General features: G+C 41.7%; 1 protein-coding gene across 1 annotated transcript in view; it reads right to left on the bottom strand.

The window, feature by feature from the left end:
* The window catches only part of ARHGAP10 (Rho GTPase activating protein 10), a 333,033-nt gene that overhangs the window by 185,499 nt on the left and 128,566 nt on the right, over positions 1 to 18,968 (bottom strand). Inside the window, exons 6-9 of the mRNA XM_023227376.1 lie at positions 14,418 to 14,528; positions 12,575 to 12,679; positions 4,740 to 4,869; positions 1,187 to 1,293 (exon numbers count right to left, since the gene is read on the bottom strand). Coding sequence (XP_023083144.1) covers positions 1,187 to 1,293; positions 4,740 to 4,869; positions 12,575 to 12,679; positions 14,418 to 14,528 — 453 coding nt within the window. The remainder of the gene's footprint in view (positions 1 to 1,186; positions 1,294 to 4,739; positions 4,870 to 12,574; positions 12,680 to 14,417; positions 14,529 to 18,968) is intronic.

Raw genomic sequence — 18,968 nt, forward strand, 5'->3', positions numbered from 1 at the left:
GCTAAAACAGAAAGGTATCACTAAGCAGAAATATCTCATGACTTGAATCGGCTCTGACAGGAAACTCAGTCTCAAACCTGATGCTTCAAGAGCCATCTCCTCGCTTCCTTCTCCTCACCATGACTAATTTTCCATGTCTCTTTCATTATTATATAAATGTGTTTTTATTAAAAGCTGCTTTAAATATTTTTCAGGGAAAGGCATCGTGTAAGTAAATAGAAGTGAACTTAGGTTTGGTTTTGTTTTTTTTATTCACCTAAGCAAAACCATACCCATTCACCCAGCAAGCAATGAATTAACCTGCTTTCTTAAAAATGTGTTATCAATTATGTTCAACATTGGTGGGAAGAGTTTTGTTTCTAGACCATTAATTATTGTAATAAGCTGCAGATTCCATTTAAAATACATATAAAGATCACCTTTCTACACAGCCAACTCTTTGAGGTCTTCCTGCTCTTTTCTTACTATTACGCTCTGCTGTTTTTATTTCAGGGGGAGCAGATAACTAAATGCATTGCAAATACCTATGTGAGAACTTTGTAAGACAACTGAACAACAGTAAAATTTATTACAGATCACTCTTCTTTGTTTTTAGGCTATGAATACATTTGTGCAAGTCAGCTCCATTGTATAAATGCTGAGGAACCACTGAGTCATGAAAGCTTGCTGTCAATGTTACCTTTATCTTAAACAGTGACATAAAAGGGCTCTATTGTTCACCTAAAAAAATACCGAATGGTTAAAACTGCATATTCTCGCTCATAAGTGGGAGCTGACAATGAGAACATACAGAAACAGGGAGGGGAACATGACATACTGGGGCCTCTGAGGGGGTGGGGGGCTACTGGAGGGATAGCATTAGGAGAATTATCTAATGTAGATGACAGGCTGATGGGTGCAGCAAACCACCATGACACATGTATACCTATGTAACAAACCTGCACGTTCGGCACACGTATCCCAGAACTTAAATGAAGACAAAAAAAAAATCTAGTGGTTTAAAACCCAAGCATGCAATTCAGAAAACATATACATTGTTCTGTCTTCTGGCCCATTTCACTTAAAAACAAAACAAAGATTTTAAAACTAAAAATTTATCATCAGTGAATATAAACCATTAAAATGACACCCTCAAACACTACCTCTGACAGACTAAAATCTATTCTATGTTGAATCAAATACTTACAAGTTTCCCTCCAGATCTGTGCTCAAATGGGATCATGTTGAACTTCTTCGCTGCTTTTCGATACATGCAATAGTGTTTGACCCAACTGGAACCAAACGGAGCAGGCCCTTCAACAAAAAAACAGCCCTTTATATTTTCCCTCATAAATTAAGCAGATATGCAGAGCTATAAATTCATTACTAAAGAGGAAAAGTCTAAAAAGCAGCAACAGATACAGTTGAATCAATGAAACAGATCAGCAATACTGCTGGTTCTAATAAGAAAAGGGAAAATAAGAAGAGGTGCTTTGAAACAAAACTCTAAGACAGATTTAGCAACACAGAAGTGATTTGAAGACATACTGTTTAAATATTTTGCCAGAAAAATCAACAGTTATCTCCTACCTGAAAATCTCTTAAATGTAAGCTCAATTTTTTGTTTGTTTCTAGGTATTAAGAGCTCACAACGGTTTCAAAAGTTGCATCCCATATATGAGATGGTTTGGGATTTAATTCTGGCCTCTCAAAATGATAGAATTATAGAATCATAGTGCTAAGAAGCATCTAGTCTAAAAATCCACCTAGTGCACTTTAAGTCCATGAACAGCACCCTGGTAAGCAGCTGCTCTTACTGATGATTGAAAGCTAACCTTTAAAAATGAAGTATGGGCGGGGCGTGGGGGTTTATGCCTGTAATCCCAGCACTTTGGGAGGCCAAGGCAGGTGGATCATGAAGTCAGGAGATGGAGACCATCCTGGTTTAGCAGAAACCCCGTCTCTACTAAAACACAAAAAATTTAGCCAGGGTGGTGGTAGGCACCTGTAGTCCCAGCTACTCGGGAGGCTGAGGCAGGGGAATAGCCTGAACCCAGGAGGCGGAAGTTGCATTGAGGTGAGACCGCGCCACTGCACTCCAGCCTGGGCAACAGAGACTCTGTCTCAAAAACAATAACAACAACAATTAGCTGGGCATGGTGGTGCGTGCCTGTAACCCCAGCTACTTGGGAGGGTGTGGCAGGAGAATGGCTTGAACCCAGGAGGCGGAAGTTGCAGTGAGCCGAGGTCATGTCACCGCACTCCAGCCTAGGTGACAGAGCAACACTGTCAAAAAATAAAATAAATTAACATTGGTATTGTCTGGCTTAACATTACTGTAATCAGTCAGGTCTAGAAAATCTTAAGAATCAAGAGAATGGCCAGGCACGGTGGCTCACATCTGTACTCCTAGCAAAAAAGAAAAAAAAGAAGTATGAAGAATAAGAAATTTAAGACAATAGGAGTGACTGTCCAAGTATGTCCCAGAACATTCTCTGAACCCCTTTTCCACTCTTACTAAGTCAGCAGTACCACCATTAGGGCTCACAGGACAGTGCTGTATGTCAGAGGGACCTCTAGCATCTGGAACTTCGCATGCCAATACAAGTCCAACAACAAATTAAAGGTTAGGCCCAGCAGAAGTTGACAATTTTTTACTTTACTGAGTCAAGACATTTTTACAAAAGCAATTAACATCTGTTATCACCATAATTTCATGTACAAACAAAGCTTCTAAACCTAAAAAAAGATAAGCTCAGGAGGGAAAAAAATAACTCATGTAAAAGGAATGCTTTTAGCTAGTTTTAGGAAAAGCTAATTACATTATTTGGGATGGGGTAATAGATGAAAGGAGTTACAGACTAAAATCAATTTTATCTCAGACCATCATTAGTCCAAAGACCTGAATTTGGGAACCACTGTTGTGTGTTTTAAAGAACCAGCATTTGTACTGTGTTCTACGGTTCACAAAAAACTATTGCACAGATATTTTATTTAACTCTAAGGAAAAAAAAAAAAAAACTGCCCAGAGAGGATGATACTTACTGCCTTTTTAATCTTAAAAAATGTAAGCTTAGCCCAAATGCCTGGAAAATGACAAAGCCGAACCTTAAATCGGAATCTCTGACCCCAAATATCAAGGTCTTTCCACTACTTAAGCCACCACCCCTTTCTGACAACTAACAGAGCCTATTCGACCAGCTCTGGGCACACACACTAACGATGCTCTTTCACGCCTGTCCAAGCGCCAAGCAATTTACAGGAGACGTTACCAACACAGACTCTACTTTCAAAATGACAATTCCAGCATTCAGTAGTTGTATGACCTAGGGAACATTATTTACCTCTCAGTGCCTCCATTTTCATTTATAAATGGGGAATAATAATAGTACTTTATACTTCATAGGGCTGTTTTATGGATAAATGAGACAAGTTGTATACAAGTTTAGCATAGTGCTGGGTATACAGTAAGTGAGTAAAGAATTTTACCACTACTGTTACGTTGCTTCAGTACAATTTCTCTCAAAGGCAACAGTGATGAATGTAAACATTAAAGTTTCCTGTGATTTTCACTTGGGCATGTAACACAAATAATTCTAACATTCTCATGACTGTCTTGAGTTTTAATTTAGTTCTTTCAAATTCAATTTTAAAAACTGAGATTAATAAGATAATGTATGAGAAAAATTCGGACTTCTGCCATATCATACAACTGCTCACAAGAGGTGAAGGCTGCAAGATTCCAGAATAAGGGCAAATGGAAAACGCACAACCATCCTGCTGCCTGCATAGAACATGAACTTCCATTCAAAGCACAGATATCCTGTAACCTTTCCCTGAGTCATCTCTACTAGTAAATCTTTAGGGATTGAAAGTCCTGTAAATCAGCCACACTTAAATGAAGTGAAATCTGTAAAACACCCTAATTACAGTTAAGGGTGAAGAGGGAGGAAAATAGTAAAGAGAGACACATTTCACATTCTCATCCTTCCTGCTAACTAGCAATTGGGTTCTACAGTTGAAGTAGTAAACTTTAAGAGCTTAGCTGTTAAAATAAGACCAAATGTTCAAAGTCTGAAAGAAATACAGGTCCTTCAGTTTTCAAAATGAGAACAATCTGTGCACTGTGTATTTCCTAAGACAGCAACAAAGACTAAAATCCCTACAAGTTAGGATGCCACATACAAGTATCTTTTATCACTATCTGCAGTCTTCCTGATGATTTGAGTAAGAACCAACTATCTCAGATTGGTAGGAACAAAAATGGTATGAAGGAAGGAGAAAAATACTAATATGTCCCGCTTGACCTTAAGACGACGGTGAGGCAGGGCTGTGGGAGGGGAGGATGTGTACGCGTGTATGAATGTGTGTGCCTGTGTGCACTGGTAATGAGGGCAGAGGTGAGGGGGAAGGAGAAAAAACAAAATACCCTCGTAACTCTGGCTCATTTTCAATCTTACATCAAATTCTGACTCCCTTACAAGCATGTTTCTGGGGCGCACACAGTGTGAAACAGAAGCTAGTGGGGTGTCAGAAGAACAGGGTGCTCACAGCCACTCCTAAGCTCACCGTACCCCTCTCTTCAGGGCTGGAATGTGTTTCTCCTAAACATGCAATATATACCCACTAGGCGACAGAAGCAGGCAGGGAAAGGGGTAGGAATAATTGCCCAAAATGTCACAGTAACGGCAAGAACAGCAGAGTTTTCAATAATTTGCATGTTTAAGCAGCCACGCAGCCACTGCTGGAGGTCCTCTTACTTTTTTCCTGGACATACAGGTAGCCTTCTGCTGTAAACTGACTTGCTCGTTTGTGGTCCTTGGGATTCTGTCTGATTTTGTTCATAAGCTCTTCCACTTCTGACCTTGTTCCTTCAAATCGATTCCGTGTCTGAAATGAATTAAAAAATACACATAAATGTTAAGTTCTGAGTTTTCTCGTGCACATTTTAAAGTCTCTGGATAACCGTAATTACATTTTTAAATTCTAAATAACTTTTTTATAAATTTATCAAAATATCCCCATTCCTTCCAGTATATCTTCTTACTGAGATTAATGCGCAAAGAAAAAAAAAATAGTGGTAAAATAGCTACTAGAGGAGTATAAGCCAGGGTTACTACAGATTACCTACTTTGGAGGCTTTCTAACACCATGAATAATTTTATTATTCAACATAAAAAATTCCTGCCTTCAGGTCTCACACTACTACTAAATTTTAGGTTTAAAACATAAGTAGGTTTTAATATATCTACCTGAGAAGTATTTCCTTTGCAACAACCAATCTGACTCAATCGATCTGATTTGTTACTGTTACATTAGCAGTCTGTAAATACTCAGAATCTGAAAAAGTTTAATTCTTCTTTGCAAACTAATAAATACAAGTGTCAGTTTTTCCAGGTCATGGCAATTGCACTTGAAAATGACATTTCTTCCCAGAAGATGGAAGGGGGAAAAAATATCACCTACACAAATAATGTCTTTGATATCTGAAGAGACAAATCGCATTTCTGAAACGCAGGAGACATGGTGTACCAATATCTGTCAAATGGCTACACTGAAAACGTATATGCAAGGTGAAGTGACAGAATTATTACCAAGGCAATTGTGATGAGTCGGCACTACCATGTTCCTGGACACTTCTTTCATCCAGGCTCAAAAATAATTGTATTAATACCAAGAAACTGCTGATGTGAAACTGTGGAGGAACTGAGACAGAAAATTATTATTGAAATTTCTCCTCTTTCCTCCCTACAATAAAAGGGGTTGTCAAAGGTCCTAAGCGTGGGAAAATGGTAGAATGGCACATCTTTTTTGTCAAGGGATGGAGAGTCATCTGATAAATGTAGATTGTAAAAGGGAAAACCTGTCTGCCGAGGTTTGTTTTCTTTTAAACACAAACTAAGCTGTGAGAAAAATCAGCTTATGTCCTGTAAGAAAGTATAAGCCTGCAAAGCAAGTAGAACTCAGTTGTTGATGACTAGGTTCCCTCTCTCCTTCCATTTCTCCAGGTTTTCTTATCCCCATTTTTTTTTTTTTTTTTAAGACAGGGTCTCACTCTGTCTCCCAGGCTGGAGTACAGTGACACGATCATACCTCACTGCAGCCTCAACCTCCTGAACTCAAGCCATCCTCTCACCTCAGTCTCCAGAGGAGCTGGGACTACAGGTGCACACCACCACGCCAGGCTTAATTTTTGTGTGTGTGGTTTTTGTTGTAGTTGTTGTTGTTGTTGTTGTTTTGTAGAGACGGGGGTCTCAATATGGGGTCCAGGCTGGTCTCGAACTCCTGGGCTTAAGCAATCTACCCGCTTCAGCCTCCCACACTGTTGGGATTATAAGCATGAGCCACCATCCCCGGCCCTTATCCCCATCTTTGTACTAATTTCACCCTGATTTTACTCCCCTCCTTGGTCATTTTGCTGAGATTCCTTCCAACCCTCACTTCTCCCCGTGTGTGTATAATATATTTACACATATGCATATATATGCATGTCATACATGGATGGATGCGATCACCAGTGACAGCATGTACACACACTTGTATTTAAGCCAATAATCCTATTATTTATGTTCATGCTCAAATTGCCCTAGATTTGAGCAGCAGGAGTCTCTTCGAGCTGGCTTCTGTCTTTTGACTGGTCCCCTTAATTTTCGACCAGTTCCTTACTTTCTGGTCCAATAAGGTACCCTAAGCTCATCTTACACTTTCCCTGCCCCAGTCCTGGAAAGGAGCTCTTGTTCTTTTTAGTGGAGAGTATTTAGTATTTGGAAACCAAGATCCGGGTACAGTGTGCTCACAGCTAAGGAAGTATCATTGCTTCTAAGTCTTCTCAGCAGACAGACTGAGGAAACAGATGTTCATACAGTTGAGCCTTAACACAGGCTTGAACTTTGTGGATCTACTAATACATGGATTTTCCTCCCCATCTACAACTCCTGTGACAGCAACTTTTCCTCCTCAGTCTACTCATTATGAAAACACACGAAGGCCTTTATGAGGATCCACTTCCACTTAATGAATAGTAAGTATATTTTCTCTTCCTTATGATTTTTGCAGTAACATTTTCTTTTCTCTAGCTTACTTCATTGTAAGAACACAGTATATCACACATAGAACACACAAAATATGTCGTAATCCACTATTTCTGTTATGGGATCAACAGTAGGCGATTAGTAGTCAAGTTTGGGGGAAGTCAAAAGTTATATGCAGACACCCAACAGCGCAGAGGTGCTAACCCCAACGTTATTCAAAGGTCAACTGTCTACACAGAGCACGTGTGTTTATACAAACACACAATCACTACTTCTATATCTACCTATATATTTGCAAATCCACGACTTCCTACCAAGAAATCTAATTCTACTCCAGTTCTTCAGGTTTCTTTCCAGTCTCTCTCCTTCCAAATTTGTGAATTTCTTCCCAAGCAGTAAGAAGCCTGGTTCTCACTTTCAGCACGTCTACTTACGTGCTCACTTAACATCTCTGCTCAGCAGAAGCAACCTCCCAAATGCCCCAGCAGCCACCTCGGTCTCATCACCACTCCACCATCCCTGCTGCAGACACCTCCATGAGGTCCCCCTCTCCCTCACCACCCGACTTCCTCAGAGGTTTATTGTCTGCACTGGGAATGGAAGGCTTTTTTTTTTTTTCCTCTTGAGAACAGGTCTCACTCTGTTGCTCAGGCGGGAGTACAGTGGCACAATCACAGTTCACTGCAGCCTCCACCTCCCAGGCGCAAATGATCCTCCCACCTCAGCCTCCCGAGTACAGGGACTACTCACATGCACCACCACCTCCAGCTAATTCTTCTCTACTTTTGTGGAGACAGGGTCTCACTATGTTGCCCAGGCTGGTCCTGAACTCTGGGGGTCAAGTGATCCTCCCGCCTTAACGTCCCAAAGTGCTGGGATTAAAGGCGTGAGTCACCATCCCCAGCCACTATTTTTTAATGGTACCATTTTTAGGTAAGTTACACACTGAAAAATTTGCATAAAATCAGTAGAATGGCTAAAACCTTGCAATTATAAGTTCCAAGCACATATGAAGGCATCTTCTAATTACAATAATGTTAGACCCCAAACATTACAATAGGTAACATTTGAGCATTTGCATGATTCTTTAATCCTCACAATAACCTATATGGCAGGACACTAATGCTATCCATCTATCCAATAAAAGACCATTGCTGCCTTGTTTTCTTTACATGCTTTAGGAATTAAACATTTCCAAATAAACTAGCTTTAAATTAAGCCTTATTATTTTAGTATTTTAAATCTGATTGAAAGAGAAAACATCTTTAAAAAACTTCTCTTCTGATTATAAAAACTAATCCATATCACTGTAAAACAGAGAGACGGACACAAATAGTCCCATTTGTGGGGCAAAAAGAAAAGGGATAAGACTAAAGCTAACCAATAGCCCACCCCTCAGGTAACTGCTGTTATATTTTGATGTCATCATTTCTAATCTCTTTTAAAAACACATACACACACACACACACAAGTCTGTAGTTTTGGTATTCTACTTTCCTCAGAACATTGCGACAAAAATATTTTGCCCATGTTCTTAAACACTTCCTACCCATTCTTGTTATCTTCTAGGGACTCTTTATGAATCCTAAAATTCTGCACACTGTATTTCCTTCCAGGAAGAATTCTATTCTAGTCTCTTCCCCACATTCTTCGGGAGACAGAAATCACAAAAGTTCAAAATTAGTTCCTTAAAATATTCTTTAAATTGGAGGCAATTTCCATTCTTCTGGAAAACCCATTTCCTAAAAGCCATCTGGCTACTTTCTTGATTTCCATTTATCACTTTAGATTATAGAAAATGAAGACTCAATTTCTCAAAAAAAAAAAAAGTCTAGGTACTTTTACAATACAATAGGTATTATCAAATGGGGAAAAATAGGTTTTCACATTTAAATAACTTTTACCTTTTTCTGATTATTAAAGTTCTGCTTTTTTACTAAAATTAAATACTAAAAAGATGACCAAAATATTTATGATGTTATAATGCAGAGGCAGTTAACAATTGATTATGTTTCCTAAAATACATGTATGTGGCTGGATGCAGTGGCTCACGCCAGTAATCCCAACACTTTAGGATACCGAGGCAGGCAGATCACGAGGTCAGGAGACTGAGACCATCCTGGCTAACACGGTGAATCCCCGTCTCTACTAAAAAATACAAAAAAATTAGCCGGGCATGGTAGCAGGTGCCTGTAGTCCCAGCTATTCGGGAAACCGAGGCAGGAAAATGGCATGAACCCGGGAGGCGGAGTTTGCAGTGAGCCAAGATAGGGCCGCTGCACTCCAGGGCGAGACTCCGTCTCAAACAAACAAATAAATGCAACACACACACACACACACACACACACACACACACAAACCACAACTGGGACTTTTTTCAACAATATGTTGTTTTATATACCCAGCATTTTATCTTTATTATAATAAAAAACTGACATCAAGGAACAAGATGAATGGCCAAGAAATGAGCAAATTACAGCGTCACTGAAGTATAGCAGATGATACAGAATGAGTGACCCACGTTTCAAAAGTGCTGGTGTTTCTGACTTAAAAAAAAAATTAGCTAAAAACTAACATTTTGAAGAGCAGAGACGCCACCTAGATCACGTGTTCTCAATACTGAAGGTGAGGCCGAGAGAAACTCTGAGTTGCAAGAGTGTTTATTAAGAAACAGCCAAATAAAATCAAGACAGGAATATTTAGAAAAAAGGTTGAGAATGTAGGGTGATTTACTGATGACCACACATCCTTAAGTGCGAGACAATACAAAAAAAGGCTTTTTTTCAATAAACTGTCATTTCCCCATTTCTCCACAGAAAATGAATACTGTTGTCAATTGTGTAAGTTCTGAATATATTAAGGATTCCAACCAGGTCATTTTGTGAAACATTTCAAATGACAGCTTAGCTTCAAAGTTTGCTCAGAAGATTTCAAGATTGAATATTGCTCACTACTATCTAAATATTTAATGCCTCTGAAAGTTTTTTTGGTTTATATAAGGTAAATAGACCCCCGCCTTCCCCATAGGTGTGTTATAAACACACTTCCACAAATGAGCTGTGCAAGGAGTTTCACTGAACATCCCAAAAGACTGACGTTTCCCCACAGCTCACCCCGGAGCCTGAGGCAGAGCGCTGACTTCAAGGGCATTCACCTATGCGTTCACAAGCTTCTGCTTGGTTTAATGATCAAATGCCTCTGATGTGAAACTCTTCATTATCTCTAAATAAGGGGCATTATTTTCTTCATTTTACCTTGATTCTGGAAGTTGTATATACAGTCCTGCCCGAAGGTTCTCATTCTGGCCAGTCCTGCACTTGACAGATGAGGTCCAGACAAAAAAGGTGAATTTCCACAAATTATACAGCCAGTGAGTGGAGGGGAAAACAGGAGTTATAATCTCAAGCAGGGGTCCCCAACTCTCAGGCTGCCAACCGGTACTGGTCCATGGCCTGTTAGAAATCGGGTCACACGGCAGGAGGTGAGCGGCAGGTGAGCATAACCGCCTGAGTCGACCTTCTGTCAGATCAGCGGTGGCATTAGATTCTCATAGGAGCACGAACCCTATTGTGAACTGCGCACGCAAAGGATCTAGATTGTGCACTCCTTATGAGAATCTAATAATGCCTGATGACCTGAGGTGGAAGTTTCATCACGAAACCATACCCTATCTTCCCCCACGTCCATTCCATCTATAGAAGAATTGTCTTCCTTAAAACCGGTCCCTGGTGCCAAAAAGGTTGGGGACCACTTATGTAAACTACCTAGTGTTCTTTTTACATAACTGTTTTCTGCTGCCTGCAAAATATTCTGAATAATCTCAACATCGGCCAGGCATGGTGGCTCACCCCCATAATGCCAGGATCTTGGGAGGCTGACGAAAGAGGATCACTTGAACCCTGAAGTTTGAGAGCAGCCTGGGCAACACAGTGGGATGCCATCTCTATCAAAAAGAAAAAAATAATTAGCTGGGTGTGCTGGCATGCACCGGCAGTCCCAGCTACTCAGGAGACTGAGGCAGGAGGATTACTTGAGCCTAGGAGGTTGAGGCTGCAGTGAGCAGTGGTTGTGCCACTGCACTTCAGCCTTAGCAACAGAGTGAGACTCTGACTCAAAAAAAAAAAAAAAAAAAAAACTCAACATCATTAAACTCAATATTCTACTACCTGCAGGGACAATTCCGGGGTAACTAGAATGAATCCACACATACCCATTTTGGATTTTTAAGTTTTGTCACATTATAGTCATACCACATATTTTATAACTGTCTTCACAAATTGTGAGACCACAGCAGCAGAAAAAGAAAGAATCTACTCCAGGACTCTATCATTAGCCCAGGCGAATGTCCTAACAATCCTCAAATAGAAGTTGACACATAAATTATAAAAATAAGAGGTTTTATCATCTACATTCCCAAGTATAGGGAACTGTACATTTAAAAAAAAAAAAGTTAGAAACAAAATCTACACAAAAAGTATTTACCCTCAACTTTTTTTTTTTTTTTTTAAAGACGAATTCTCACTCTGTCGCACAGGCTGGAGTACAGTGGCACAATCTCAGCTCACTGCAACCTCCGCCTCCTGGGTTCAAGCAATTCTCCTGCCTCAGCCTCCTGAGTAGCTGGGATTACAGGCGCACTCCACCACGCCCAGCTAATTATTGTATTTTTAGCAGAGACGGGGTTTCACCATGTTGGCCAGGATGGTCTCGATATCTGGACCTCGTGATCCACCCGCCTTGGTCTCCCAAAGTGCTGGGATTACAGGTATGAACCACTGCTCCCGGCCCACTCTCAACTTCTAATTGTGAAAGAAATGAAGAGCAGGCAACAACCACATTCCCATCCATCTACCTGTGTGTCTTTCATTATGTGCTGTGAGTCGGTCACAAAGCTATCTCACTACATTCCTAACAAGACCTCAAATTACACTCAACATCCCCTGACCAGCTTGTCAATGAGGACGCCTCCAGGATCAACTAGTGTTGAGAGGAAAAACATCCACCACCTGATCAAAATGACATATAGTATGCTGCTTAACACTATTCTCCTGAATGTCTTCATCCAAGACTTGGCAGAAAGCACACATTTTCCAAAGGAAAACAATCAAGACCAATAGCAACTGTGAACACCAACACATTAGGAAATATGCATAAAATGTAGGGAAGAAATTCCACTCAAACGATAAGCTTATCTGGGAACAAAAATCAAGATACTCAGTTAAAGGAGAAGAAATGTAGTGCATTATAAATTCAATGCCTTAAAGAGGAGTGCTCTTTTGTCTGTTACAGAAATAGCTGACTTAAAGAGTTAAGGTAACAAAGCTTATCCTTAGAATTGACCCAGAAACTGCAGGAAAAGCCGCCAGGTGGCAGAATTTCCCAAGCCTCAACCAACTGCAGAGCAGTTCGTCACACCAAGAGTTGACCAGCAGATGGCAGCATACCCTCAGTTTCTCAGTACCATCAGATCAGCATTGTCTTCATTTAAGGCTTTTCATACAACAAACAAATGAAAAATACACTTTTCAAACATCTTTTTATAAAGAAAGCTTTCATTTCCTTACATTCTGAATGTTGATCTGTAGTTCCATTTTGTAGTGATTGAAGTCTTTGGCAAGTTCATGGCCCTGATGATAGAAGGTAAACATCCCCTGAAAAAATGACAGCATCTAAGACACAGGAAGAAAAGAAGGTATTAGCACAAAACAACTCAGGAGAAAAAAGAATCATATAAACAACCAAGTGTTTCCCCCGCCATCTCACTGTTATTCCACTGAAATAAAGTGATTAAAGGGAAGTCAATAATATTCAAGTAAACCCAAGTACACTATTAATTGGTCTTTATAGAAAATGATGCTTTTTCCCCTTAAATATCACAGCCATTAGGCAGCTTGTATGGCATGTTCTGTAGGAAAAACTGAATTATAAAGTCATCCATTTGTCCTCTTTAGTCAGGAGAACCCCAGTATTTGTAACTGAAATCTTATCACTATAGGTTGATACAATCTATAAGAAAGTAAAATCACAGAATCGAAGAGCTCCAGACTCTCCCCAGCCACATCCAACAGAGTGCAACCCCTGTGTTTTGTTGACAAAGATATTCCATGACTTGCCAGGGGCAGCATCAAACCCGTAATTAAACCTTTAGTTTTCTACCAACTCCCAACCTGTCTCTAATTAGAGAGCTGTTGCCTCTGCTCCACATGTGAGTCAATAAATCTAAAGTGAAGAGAAGTGATTTGGAGAGAGAGTTAAGGAAATGTTGAGATTCATTTTCTTCCAAATGCCACACCATGGGTGGTTAGGAATCTGGGGCTGTGACACCAAATGCCCAGCAGGCTCCATTCCCAACATCAGCCATGACTTGTTATGGGGCCTTGGGCAAATTATTCAACCTTTCTCTACTTCTATTTCCTTATCTCCTCATTGAGTAATAGTGTGGACTAATGAGTTCGGTACAACACTTAGAACAATGACTTGAACAGCGACTGAGCATTATAAATGCCCAATAAAAGCGGGCCATTACTGTTATTTCACATAAAAAGAAAGCTTTTGAGGAGGTTTATTTTACTGGTTTAGGTTAATGACTATCGCTGCAACTAAACCATAGCTCCACAAATGCTCATTTTTAATCATTACTTGGTTATTCTTGTTTCTATAAACCATACACACTATGGTTAAATTATGTAGTGTGTGAATGTTATCTTAATAAAGCTGTTGAAGAAAAAGAAACCATTCAACAAGTTGATATTAAAATTAAAATGAATCCTGAAAATGAGTTCGTGTTTTGCTGAAATCCACATGAAATATCCTTTACATTATGTTATATATATTCGTGTGCATGTATCTTCATAAATAAACAACTGAAGCTACTAGAAAACATCTATATAATCACAAACAAAAATCATGTGTTTCTAAAGTAAGTAAAATGAAATGTCAGAGTAACTCATAAAATTGTCTCAAATGTTCCATATCCTGCTTCTAAACTTAGATTGCCATAAGCATTGTGAGTTGTGTTCGAAGTCATGTTACAAACAATTGTTTAAAGTACCAAAGTTTGAACTGGTATAAACAACCCATGTTCACTCATTCTAGTATAATTATTTCAGAGAAATTTTTTAAAGACAGAGCTATAGGCTAAGGTAGCAGAAATTGCACTTGTTTGCCTTCCTTGAGATCATGTAGCAATGGGAATATTACATGTTGCAGTGCAAATACAGTTGAGAAACACTGATTTAGAGGCAATTCCTTGAATTCATGGCTGTGTTTGCCCTTTTCAATACGTCTCTTTCATGTTTATGCACTATGGCCTCTAGTAACTGTAAACCAAAAATCAGACCTAGGAAGATAAATACTTATCTTATATTGCAAAAATCCACCAGCAAACAACTTGGCAATAATACTCACAGGTTCGACAAACTCAAACTTCTTTCGTTCTTGGATTTCCTGCAGCTTACACACATACTCGAGAGACAGTTCATAGAAGTGTTGCCGGTTCTGCTCCACTTGGATATCTGCCTATGTTAGAATCACAGAGGTTAGGCAAACCGGAGATGGTGAAAAGTGAAACTCTACATCAGAGGTCATCACACTGTGGTCCATGGGCCAAAATACGTTGTGTTGCCTGATTTTGTAAATAAAGTATTGCAACACAGGCACAACCATTCCTTTAGGTATTGTCTGCAGCTACTTTCCTGCTGCAACAGCAGAATTGAGCAGGTGCAACAGGAACTTTATGGTCCACAAAAGTCTAAAATATTTACTATCAGTGTCTTTGCAGAAAAAGTTTGTGACTCCAATCTGTATGTTGAGGTTGACCCACAAGAACTGAAGATCAGAGAAGTTTCTCTTCATGAAAAACTCACCCCAACCACAACTGATGCCCCAAGGCTGAACCACATGCAATCACAATCAACAAACATTTCTATGAACAAATCCTTTAAGAATAAAGTCTGCCTGAGAAACAGCCCAGCACCTCAGCACTCAGGGAGTGATGGTGGCAGGTGAGGAGGAGCCAGCCATGGCAGCATCTCAAGAACCCAGCTCTCAAAGGCGGGCCAGGGCTGGACGCCCATCTGCAGCCCTCACAACGTCTCATGCCCTGGGAGGGAAGCGGGTACCAGCTGGTCAGGAGGCTATTCCAAAAAAAGCTTCCAGCTTAGCTTGTCTAACTAGAAAGGAACTAGAAGAAGAGCATGACTTCACAGAGAATAGTGGAGAGAGAACTCATGTCCAAGAAACCATTCTTACTAGGCACCATGTGATATTTTCCTAACTTAGCTAATTTTACTCTTAAAAATATTTATCTGGGCATTTCTCCAGAGAGGATATACAAAAGGCCAATAAGCACATGAAAAGACACTCAGCAGCGCTCATCATTAGGATGTAAATCAAACTCACAATGAGATGCCACCTCACACCCACTAGGGTGGCTACTATCCAAAAAAGAAAAGTAGTGGTGTTGGTGAGGACGTCAAGAAACTGCAACGCCTGTGTATCATTAGTGGGAATGCAAGACAGTACAAGCACTGTGAAAAACAGTGCTTCAAGTAAAATAATATTGAAATATAATGTGTTACTAAGCTAAACTGAAAATTTCTACCTAACACTCCTCAAAATCGCATTTTTGTGCCTTCATTAACCAGAATTCAATAGTTCAGCCACCAGCAGTTAACAGGCACAACTCCCAACAAAAAATTAAAATAAATTTTTCCCTCAAATTCAAACTAGTATTACCACATGACCCAGCAATTCTACAGCTGGGCATATACCCAAAAGAACTGAAAGCAGGCCGGGCGCGGTGGCTCAAGCCTGTAATCCCAGCACTTTGGGAGGCCGAGACGGGTGGATCACGAGGTCAGGAGACCGAGACCATCCTGGCTAACAGGGTGAAACCCCGTCTCTACTAAAAAAAATACAAAAAACTAGCCAGGCGAAGTGGCGGGCGCCTGTAGTCCCAGCTACTCGGGAGGCTGAGGCAGGAGAATGGCGTAAACCCGGGAGGCGGAGCTTGCAGTGAGCTGAGATCTGGCCACTGCACTCCAGCCTGGGCGACAGAACAAGACTCCGTCTCAAAAAATAAAAATAAAAAAGAACTGAAAGCAGAGGGACAGATATGTGTACACCCCTGTTCATAGCAGCAGGGGGGAAAGTGACCCAAATGCCCACGGATGGATGGATGGATGGAGGATGGATGGACAGATGGACGAGTAAATAAAATGTAGCTGATTCATATGTATAACAGAATATTATTCAGCCTTAGACAGGAAGGAAATTCTGAAACGTGCTACAACATGGATAAACCTTGAGGACATCAGGCTAAGTGAAATAAACCAGTCACAAAGGAACAGATTCTATATGATCCCACTCATAAGAGACACCTAGAGTAGTCGAATTCATAGAAACTGAAAGCAGAATGATGGCTGCCAGGGGCTGCAGCAGGCGAGAATGGAGAGTTACTGTGAACAGGTACAGAGGTGCAGTCTGGGAAGATTTTTGAAAAAGCCCTGGAGATGCATGGTGGTGATAGTTGCAAAACAATGTGAATGTACTTAATACCACTGAGCCATATTTTTACAATCAAATCATACATTTTATTGAAATTTTATTCATATATTTTATAACCAAAAATGTGTTTCTGAAAAGCATTTAATACATTTGAAACAACACTTTTTTTTTTTTTTTTTTTTTTTTTTTTGAGACGGAGTCTCGCTCTGTCACCCAGGCTGGAGTGCAGTGGCCGGATCTCAGCTCACTGCAAGCTCCGCCTCCCGGGTTTACGCCATTCTCCTGCCTCAGCCTCCCGAGTAGCTGGGACTACAGGCGCCGCCACCTCGCCCGGCTAGTTTTTTGTATTTTTAGTAGAGACGGGGTTTCACCGTGTTAGCCAGGATGGTCTCGATCTCCTGACCTCGTGATCCGCCCGTCTCGGCCTCCCAAAGTGCTGGGATTACAGGCTTGAGCCACCGCACCCGGCCGAAACAACACATTTCAAAACATCATAAAAAACACTTCAGCAAATACTTTAATATATATTACTAAGCTAAAATGAGAATTTCTACTTAACACTCCTTTGAATCATATTTTTGTGCCTCCAATAACCAGAGTTTGATAGTTCAGCCATCAGCAGTTAGTTGGCACATCTCCCAGCAAAAACACAGTAATTTTGTTGAGTATTTAACAAAATAAAGACATAAGAAGGGTGGTTTCCTCATTTGTCATTACCGGAAAGGCCCTTGAAGAAATGTATACCAGCATCAGATTTATCAATTTGATTTTATCTTCTAGCAAATTCTCTCTCTTGGTTGTTCCTGCTACTGTAATGACCCTTGCATTACCAGTCAACCTCTATCACCACCCCTTTAATATTCTGAAAATCCAGAACTGTTGTGCCACATGCTCCATGATTAAATCACCATAATCCCTGGGATCAGTGACAATGATGGCAGCAGCGGACAGTCTGGAGCAGCCGCTGTGGGGACACCAGCTGCAGAGGGCAAAGTGTGGCCAGGGCTGCGCACTCCACGGTGCCCGTGGCGGCCAGAAACAGGCAGGAGTCCCAACTTCTATGGAGTCATCAGAGCAGGAGCCCCATGTTCCCAGACACAGCTGCAGCCACACGGCCACAGCTCTGGGCCAGGGCATCCCCATGCTCTTGGGGGCCAGGGAAGGCCCACTGCCCCGCCAGCAGACTTAAGAAGTGCCTGCTCCTGCTCGCTGGCCTCTCCTCGCTTCCGGCGCCTGATCCAGTGTGGAGCAAAGTTGTAGCCAAGCCCAGGTACTGTTGCCACCCGGCCAGGTATGTGTGCACTAGGGTGGTGCTGACATGCCAGCGCTCCCAGTACCCCCAACCTCCGGCTCAGCCCACTCTGGACTTTGGATGCCAACAAGCACAGGAGGGAGGCCAGGGAGCTGAGAGCAGCTCGACAGAGGCCTATAGGCATCTCTTGGCGCAAATACTTTGGGTGTCATAGATGACATGTTGACAGCTGCAGGAGACAGACAGGTTCCTAGGTGGGAAGGGAGAGGTCCCTGGTGAAACCCCACCTTTAAGCCAGGATGGCCTGAAGCCTGGGAGCTGCTGGGCTGCCAGTTCTGGGTGGAGTCTGCAGACGGGAATGAAAACTTACGGTGCTTTTTCCAGGCCCACCCATGGCTGCACATGGACCAGTCAGCACACTTCCTCCCTTCTGAGCCCAGAAAAACCCTGGACTCAAACAGACTCAGAAAGACATGGGGACTACCAGCTGTTGGAAGAAGCAAGCACCGGGGGTCTCCTCCACTAGTCAGGATGACCTGCTTGTAGAAAGGAGCTACACACTAGAGGTCTCCTCTCCACTGAGAGCTGGACACTCATTATGATGACCTGCCTGTGGAAAAGGGCTACTCACTTCAGGTCTCCTGAGAACTGTTCTGTTGCTCAATGAAGTTCCCCTCTACCTTGCTCACCCCTCCAACTGTCTGTATACCTCATTCCTCTTGGATGTGGGACAAGAATTTGGGACCCAAGGAATGGCCAGACTGAAAGAGCTGTTAACACAAACAGGGGTGAACCTCCCCCTCCCCTGCTCGCCACATTGTGGGCGATGAGAAGGAGAGAAGAACTGTGGTCCTTCAGGGAGCCCAGACCTAGGGGCTCCCTGAGCCAGAGCTATGACACCCTCTTTGGGGCTCTGAGGTTCCTGGTGTCTCTTAAGTTTCCAGGCGCCACCGTGCCCACAACGGAAGCGACCTGCAGTATGCCCGGTCTAGCCACAGCCTTGCACGGAGCCGGTGCCTGTGCCTGGAGCTGCCTGCCCCACCACAGTCGGCATGCCTGGTTGCACACAGTGGCCAGACCCTGAACTCACTCACGAACCCCTCGCCACTCCATGCCTCACTTGCCCTTGGCAGGCATGAGATCCAGGCCAGTAGCACAAGCTGAGTGCAGCCTGCCGAGAAGAACTGGCAGAACAAGCC

The sequence above is a fragment of the Piliocolobus tephrosceles genome, chromosome 3 (assembly GCF_002776525.5).
Source record: "Piliocolobus tephrosceles isolate RC106 chromosome 3, ASM277652v3, whole genome shotgun sequence".
Lineage (NCBI taxonomy): Eukaryota > Metazoa > Chordata > Mammalia > Primates > Cercopithecidae > Piliocolobus > Piliocolobus tephrosceles.